Source organism: Geospiza fortis, unplaced genomic scaffold, assembly GCF_000277835.1.
Source record: "Geospiza fortis unplaced genomic scaffold, GeoFor_1.0 scaffold112, whole genome shotgun sequence".
Taxonomy (NCBI): Eukaryota; Metazoa; Chordata; class Aves; order Passeriformes; family Thraupidae; genus Geospiza; species Geospiza fortis.
In genome coordinates, this window is record NW_005054298.1 from 14,743,440 (window position 1) to 14,751,765 (window position 8,326).

Consider the following 8,326-nt stretch of genomic DNA (forward strand, 5'->3'; position numbering starts at 1 on the left):
AGTGTTTAGTAGCACAGTGTATTGTTTTTTTCTCTCCAATTATCACAGAATATGCTGATTTAGAAGGGACCCACAAGGATCATCGAGTCCAACTCCCCACCCTGCCCAGCACCATTCCCAAGAGTCACACCATGTGCCCGAGAGCATTGTCCAAACACTTCCTGAACTCTGTCAGGCTTGGTGCTGTGGCCAATCCCTAGGGAGCCTGTTCAGTGCCCAGCCACACTCTGGGTGAAGAACCTTTTTCTAATATCCACCCTAAACCTCCCCTGCCACAACTTCAGGCCATTCTCCAGGGTCAATTAGTGCTATAATTGTTGAGGATGTCTTCATTGCATAAGCAACTGTAAATCAAGTTTCCCATTCCCCAGGTGAGTTGCTTTGCCAGCTCCACTGGAAACACATTTATTCTCAATATCTTGCACGAGTACTGCATGAGTGAAAGTTCAGGCTGAGCACTGCCAGCTGCATGCCCCCACCTGCCATCCCCAGCAGGCTGCCTGGCCTGCCACGGTGCTGGCAAAGCTCTTGGGATCCCTCAAAGCCAGGTGAGCAATGGAAAGAACTGTCTCCCAGGCTGGAGAGGGCTCTCCAGAGCAGCACAGCCAGGGTTTAGCGAGCCTCCCCTTTGCCTATTCAGCTCCCACAGCAAGGAGCAGGAGCCCTCTGAATCACCCAGCCCTGCTCTGTACTGCTGGGCACACCCTGAGGTGTCCAAGGCTATGCCGGAGCCCCCTCCTGCCACAAACATCAATCCAAAGCCACATCAGACCATGCAGCTGGTAAAGCATTTGGCTGAGCAGACACAACGGTTTGACTTTTCTCCTCTTGCTTTCCCTAGCCTTACTTTGGTCAGAGCAGTCCTCTACCTGATACACACCACCACCAGTACTGATCCTGCCAAAAGGATAATAAAATCAGAGATTACCTTTAAAGAAATGCAGGGCTTAAAGATGGCAGCTGGAAGGCCAGCACTGGAGATCTCTTTGAGTCCCAGTGAAGTGTCACCTCTGCTCTCCAGAACTGGATATTCCAGCCAATGCCAGCACACGTGGGAAGACAAAAGCATTTGAAGGCAGTGATCCTGTGCCATGAGCTACCAAAGTGACCCTCCACCTCCAACCTTACCTCAGGAAAATGGCATTTACACCCACAGCACAAGCCTGGTTACACACAACTCCCTGTGTGAGCTGACACATAGCAGAACAAAGTTCTTGCATCCAAATCCGACATCTCATAATGTATTTTTCATATATCTTTTCCTGTTGTGTTTGAAAGAATTAGTGACTTTGTAGTGTGGTGTGAAAGAGTTAAAATTTGGTTTTGATGAAAGATTGAGGAGAAAAAAACCCAGGCTGTCAAGCAGAAAGCAATTCCAAACATTTCCAAATAAACACAGAAGTTTTACCATAACCTGTTTGGGTTTTGCCCCAATAAAGGAAGGTCTGAAGGAAAAAGACAATGCATTTTCATTTTTTTGGATCTTTTTTATTCAAAAGTTTTCAAAGAAATAAAACAGAAAAAGCTAACAATCTAATCAAATTTACAGTTCAAAAATGTCTTTTGGCGTTTAACAACAAGTCCTAGGAAACAAAACTACAGAGTTATCTTGAACCGGACAAATAAGTTACCACTGGCAAGTTTGTGGCACTAGTAAAACAAAAATAAAAAATTAACTCTCTTGATCATATAGATATCTCTATGAAAATCTTTTTTTTTTCAATCTGTACAAAAGGTCTTTCTTCATAAATTAATTTTTTATAATTTAATGGCTGTCTACTATGTGATGTTTAAGTAACTGATTATTTCTTTATGTACAGAGGTTAAATTTCCCAAATCTTACCCAGACAATGAGTATGGCACTTAGTTCAGACATTTCTGGCAGCAACTCTTCCCTCCCTCTAACACAGCTATCATACTGCAGTTTTTAATTAATGCAAAAATAGCAAGTAGTGAGAGATCCAGGTTTGGAAAGTTACCAAATACAGGCAAGGTGCTGCAGGAAGTCTGGACTTTTACAAAGCAGTAATATTCCAGGGAGCATAGAACCAATAATACCACAACTTTTTAAAAAAAGAAAAAACAAAAACACATCTCTTATGACTATGCATTTCACTAGAATCTACACTTCTCAGAGCAGCAATTTACTTTTGAAACTATGAAATGTCACCGACATCTATACTCCAATACTCACACAAAATTTAAAAACTAAAAAATACTTGAAAGAAACAACTGCTTAGCCCTAGCTCCTGAGCTAGGATGATTTGGTCTGTGGAAACAGGGAGGGCCAGCAACCTGTCCCAATATAAAAGGAAATAAACTTTGAGGTAGATAACTGATCATATACAGCTGACCAGAGAAGTACACAGTTTTGGAAGACAACTTAATTTATCATTCAATTTAAAACATATGCAATTGTAATAAAAAGCTTTAGTAGCAGTGAATTATCTAATATGTGAAGTACAAATAACTGTGTATTTATGAATCAGGAATTTCATAGTTTCAAAATTGGTTTTCTTTACACTTAACACTTGTAGTGATGATGTAAAGTGTGGCACTGCTTGGATCCAAGTCTTCCTTCATGCTTTTGTGTCCATACATCAATTAAAATTATAAAACCTAAATGCAAATGTACAAAAAAGGCACATTCTCTTAACCGCAAACTGGTCCGGCAAAAATAAAGAGTACAGAAGACGCAATGCTGAGACAAATCAGAATTATTGGTTACTGGCTCTTTGTTCTTTGGTAAAGTTACCTTTTAAAAGTGCCAAGTCTTTTTATTTTTATTTACCTACTATAGAGAGCTAGTACCCAATCAATTATGTTTCTACTTAAATCTCAGCATATGTTTGAAAACGAGTCCTTTAGCTTTTGCCATTTTGCTGTAATAGCAACTTTTCTGTTTGCTACCTCTCAGCACAATCCTCATCCTAAAGCACTATCATTAGTATAAAGGAAGGACAAAAACATTCGGTGATATCTCCACCCCAAACTCCCTACTCTACCTATGCTAAAACTAGAACATCAAGTTAGTTTCTGAAAAAAGGCAAAAAAAGATTTTACATTGCATCATACAGCAGAGTTCCTAAATCATTCAAACTACCAGAGGGAACTATAGGCATATGGCCTTACAAACAATTTATACTATTAAAATTTCCCCAGTCAGAAAATGTGTTTCACACAAAACATTTTTTCCCCTCTTGCATTTCACTACCTTACATATTATGTGAAAAAATCATTAAAAACACTTACTACACATTAAAAAAGCCAAATTTTCAGCAATTTTTATTGACTACCTTTAAAAGCCCTATGCTGCTGTTTTACAAGGCATAATAGACCAGCTCATTTGGTCAAAGCATTCTACACCATTAGTTTGGACTACTTACTGAAACAGCTACAGCATTGAAAGATTTAAGGCAAATTGGAATTTATAGAAAAGGATAAGACACTTCACACTACATTAAAAGAAAAACAGAAAGCTAAGAGACCAGACACTGTAACTGCAACACTGCACTAAAGCAACACTCACACACTGCAAGCACAGAACATCATCTTAGATGTTTTACTATTTTAAACTTCAGAAAATCCATTTCATACAAAAAAAAAAAGATAAAAAGAAACAAACAAAATAAAAATAAACCAAAACACAAATTCTGTCATGCACGTGAATAAGTCTTCGTGGTCATCTGTGCATACCCAGAAATTTGAAGGTTTTTTTTTTTGCGTCATAACACTTGATAAAAACTTTTTTTTTTTACTAAAATAAACCTGTTCATGGGAACAGCTACTAGATGAATTTAAGGTTTTTCTTATGCACCTTATAGAACTTATAGCAAAAATAGTTTTAGTTGATTTCATTATAAATAACATTTTCAAGAACCTGTGCAAAACTGTCAATAATTCCTAAAGCACAATTGATCAGTAAAATCCATGATTGTTTCAGCCTTTGCACCCTTCTCCAGGCCAGGTCAACACTGGACATCTGTAACACAGAAAGGTCAGAGCTAGAGCAGAGTTACAATCACACACCTATTTTCTAACGTAGCTGTCCACAAAATGAACTGACTTCCTATTTCAGACAGCTGTGAGAAGACTCAATGAATCTGAGTATAAACCTGGGAAGTAACAGAGGCAGCACTGCAAGTGCTTGGCCCTTCCCAGGATAAGGCTCTCCACCAGGACAGAGCCTGTGCTGCATTTCCCCCTCTCTCCCTAACAAGTGCTCAGCACACAGAGCTCCCATGGGGGGACTGTGAAGCTGCACTCTTCCCTTCTTTGTTGTTTTGTTGTTGTTGTTCCTTTTAATCGACCAAAAGGGGTTGAGTGTGCTACTCCTGTGCCATCTCCAAGGCTCTGGAAAAGGAACAATAACTTTCTGTTGGTGCAGCTTCAACGAGCTATGTGTGACAGCTAAGACAGACACAGGTACTGTGCCTCCCTGATGGTAATACTGAACAGCAAGTCAGGGCTCATCAAATTTGAAGGCAGACTTCTTAATGTACTGTCTTATGTTGCCACATGGGTTTAAAAAAATACCCAGCTAATGACAAAAAAGTTTAGACAATTTTTTAATTTTTTAAAGCAAGGCAAAGTTTGGTATTTTAAGGCTTGTACATTTGTAGGTGCATATAAAACAGGTTTGGGTTTTTTCCAAGTCCCTTTGACTATTTTTCACATAGGAGCAACTTTTTGAGAAGAAGCTATAAAGTTATTAAATGTAGCTGCCAGAGGAAAAACACTGTGTATTTCTGAATGACTGCATCCCCTCATGCAAATGTGCTAGTTGTAATTTACCCCTTGCATTATGGGAATGTGGGTACTGACTTTCAACAGGACATTCCCAAAAGTGCTGCATGTGCATTTAGAAAGAAGTTTCAGCTGGACAACAGTGACAAAGCCACAACAATCAAGAGACTGCAGTGTTCCCTGTATTTAGGGCACAAAATAACTGTCAATTCCCTCCCCTTCACCTGTCTGAAGCAAGACAAGTGCCAGCATGTTCCAGGGACAGAAATACCAAATGCCATACTCTGAGGCTGAAATCAGCTGGGTAATATTAACCTTCCCCGCGTGCCCACTGCTACAGCCTCTGCTGACACAGATTTCACTTGCTCCCACTGCACATAAATACAGGTAACAGTGCCTCTCTGAAGAATAAAATAAGTGGAGAACTGACTTACAGCAAACACACAGAATTGCTCACAGAGCTTGGATATCTACACAAGAGCCATCAATACAAAACGTGTCTCAGATTGCAACAACAACTCATCCTTTCAGGAGACTTAAGGCTGTTCCTCCTGCCTGGCCTCAGTCTATGGGGAAAGACACTGACAGGCTGGGAGAGAGAGGCAGGAGGGGGATGTGACATGCAGGATTACGCTTTGCTGGCTCCCACAGATCTCTGCTGGTAAGGAGGTTTTACATGCCCACGGGGAAGACTTAAGGCAAAACAAATAATTCCTTGAAAAGCGGTTAACACCAGGCAAGAGCCTTGGCATGGGAAACGTGCAGGAGTCATGATTTTAACACCAGGAGATGGATAACGAGAAGAGCCTGTGGCTTTGCTTTCTGCCTGCCCTGGAAGCAAATCAAGGATGTGGGCTTCCTCTAGATGCCAGCATTTGGCCCGACTACAGGAATAACACGGGTCATATGCTGTGCTACGCAGGCTCTGCCGTCTGCTGAATGTGCCAAGTTTCCCCATTGGATTGTTTCTATCTTTCCATACAAGAAGCTGTTATGCCAATAATGGGGATGAGAGCACTGCTGTCAAACAGCACAGCTGACCTGCAGCATCAAAGCTAATGCCAAAATGTGTGTTTTGTTGGATCAATACATTTTAGAGAGATATCACGCAATGGTAGCACATAACTGATTTTGATTTTTCAGTATCAAATAAATGCCACAAGGGCTGTAGAAAAACCCTTATAACATGGCCTCCAGCACATTATTGCAGATGAATGGAATTTTTCAGTGTGAGGTCTGAGAAAATGTGATGTAAAAAAATATGTAGCCAAGTTGCCTGGCTTACAAAGCTCTCAACAAAAAAAAAAAAAAGGAAGATGAGTAAAGGAAGAACTAAATTCCAGAACTTTAAAACATGGATCATGGAAAAGGGAACAGCTAGCGCAAATAACATTTTTAGGACGGAAATGTACAGAAAGCAAAACAATTTTGCGTGAAGTAAGTTCAGGTAAAGCTAATGATTTGCTAGTGAAAAAGGCCATGCAAGCAGAACCAGAGGAAACCTGGAGTACGAAAGTAAAACCCTGGAATTAAAGCCAAATGAGGACATGGATCAAAAACAAATTGACAAAACTCTGGGCCAAACTGGTTTTTTTTCTAGAAAAAAGGATGAGCAGGGAAGTCTTCAGGAGAAAAGTCAGCAAGGATTTCTACCAGACTGCCTCCCTGCCTGTGGTCTGTAAATCAGCCACCAAGCTGCTTCTAACCTTACATGTACCACAAAACTAGGCATGATATGTCTATCAGCACAATTCCCTTTAGCATTTTGATTCTTGTATTTTTGCATTAATTTATTGTTGTTCCGTATACAGCACGCTGCTAAAATGAACAAATTAAAATCCAACAGAATCCAGTTATGGTATAGAGAAATTATTAAAACAATATTACTCAGAACTCATTAATTAATTTCTGGATCCCAGGTTTCCTTCCCTGGCTTTTGACTCTGGCCAAGTTCAAATCAGTTTCACTGTCCCCAGACAATATCATCAGTATTATTTATATGACATTTAAAAAAAAGTTCAATACAGAGTACTGTAAATTATGAAATAAAGCATCTTTGAATTCACATCTTTCATGAGACAGGATGGGCCCCTACCTCACTGTTACTTATTTTGCTGATACGTATATGGAGAATGGTCACTGGATGTCTCTACCGTAACCTGCTGCTGACCACTGGCTTCCTGCAAATAAAAAGGAAGGCAAGCCATGAGACACAAAATCAAGCATTACCTGCAATTTGTATTTCCACTTGACTCATGCAATTAACAGTCTTCAAATCTAAAATCTTCATCACATTTCTCAAGTGAGGTATTCCAAGTCTGAGGTGTTAACTTTACCTCAATGAATATTTCAGCAGAGGAATTAAATGATCATGCAAACTTTGTACTTCCTCAGATGCTTTGATGATAATGAAAAAAAACCCCTCAAACTTCTGACATTATAGAAATAAATAGAGAGAGCAAATAACTGCTAGAATATTTTCTATCTGTACATGTAAAAGAGCATTCTGTCCCTCTCCTTTTGAAGGGCAGGGAGAAGAATGAGATCTACTTACCACACAAACACTATGAGTACTGTGATGGGGTTGGCACTAGGCAACACAAAGAATTGTAGATGGGACTTTGCACCAGGCTCCCCAGAAACCAGGCAATTAATTCAGCTGAGAGTGCTCTGGCAGACAGAGCAATCAGGTAATTACCAAAAGAACTTCTCTGATCCACATGGGCAGATGCACCAAAATGAATCAAACAAATTCTGGAGTTTCTGGATAAACAGACTTTGAAATGAAATGTTTGTTTTCTTACAGGCTCTGGAAGAGACTGTCTGGCACTCATTCTGAGTACAGGAGCTGCAGCATGCCTTGTCTAGCTCCTCTGTTAAAGCAGTACTGACCTATGAAAGGCTGTAAGGTAAGCCAATATAGGAGATAAATTATTTAGCTTACTTATGTTATGCTCTCCAACAAAAGTAATAAATTCCTGTTTGATGGCGAGATTTATTAGACAAACATGCACAATCTCCTGAGATGCCAGGGTCAAATCAGGATTCTTTGCAAAAATCTACAATCAAGGTCTGCTGGCAGATAACTTTGTACACAGGTAAACTAAGAGAAAGATCAAAACTACAATACATTCCCTGGCTTGTTACTATTGGAGTTATGTTTGACAAAACACAGGGTTTGCCTGAGCTATGCTCATAGAGCAGATTGCTCTGAGTATGTCCTGCCATAAGTACAGGTAATTCTTTGTTGTAATACTGACTATATTAGTTGAGAATAATGACATTTTATAGTTTTAATACAGGTGGCATTCACAATACATTCACAGTTACAATATTTGCCTTTGAGCACTAATTTTCCCAGGAAAAAAAATGCATTCATATTTCTTATCTCTGGCCATTTATAAAATGTACTAACCTCAACAGGAACTGCTGCTGTCTGGACATGTGTGTACTGGGGGATGTAGGCTCCTTGCATAGCTGTTGTGGCTGGCATGTACTAGAAAGACAGAGACCATTACATTGAGTGAAAGCCCAATATAAAAGTATTCAAAATACCTGTCATGGTATTCCTTAACAGATA

The 8,326-nt window shown here is 39.7% G+C and overlaps 1 protein-coding gene across 3 annotated transcripts in view; it reads right to left on the bottom strand.

The window, feature by feature from the left end:
- Positions 1-1,466: 1,466 nt before the first annotated feature.
- Positions 1,467-8,326, bottom strand: part of RBMS1 (RNA binding motif single stranded interacting protein 1) — a 139,925-nt gene continuing 133,065 nt past the window's right edge. For all 3 annotated transcript variants that reach the window (XM_005415811.2, XM_031058172.1, XM_005415812.3), the window contains exons 12-14: positions 8,162-8,242; positions 6,842-6,926; positions 1,467-3,982 (exon numbers count right to left, since the gene is read on the bottom strand). In XM_005415811.2, the coding sequence (XP_005415868.2) occupies positions 6,849-6,926; positions 8,162-8,242 (159 nt within the window). In that variant the 3' untranslated portion in view covers positions 1,467-3,982; positions 6,842-6,848. The remainder of the gene's footprint in view (positions 3,983-6,841; positions 6,927-8,161; positions 8,243-8,326) is intronic.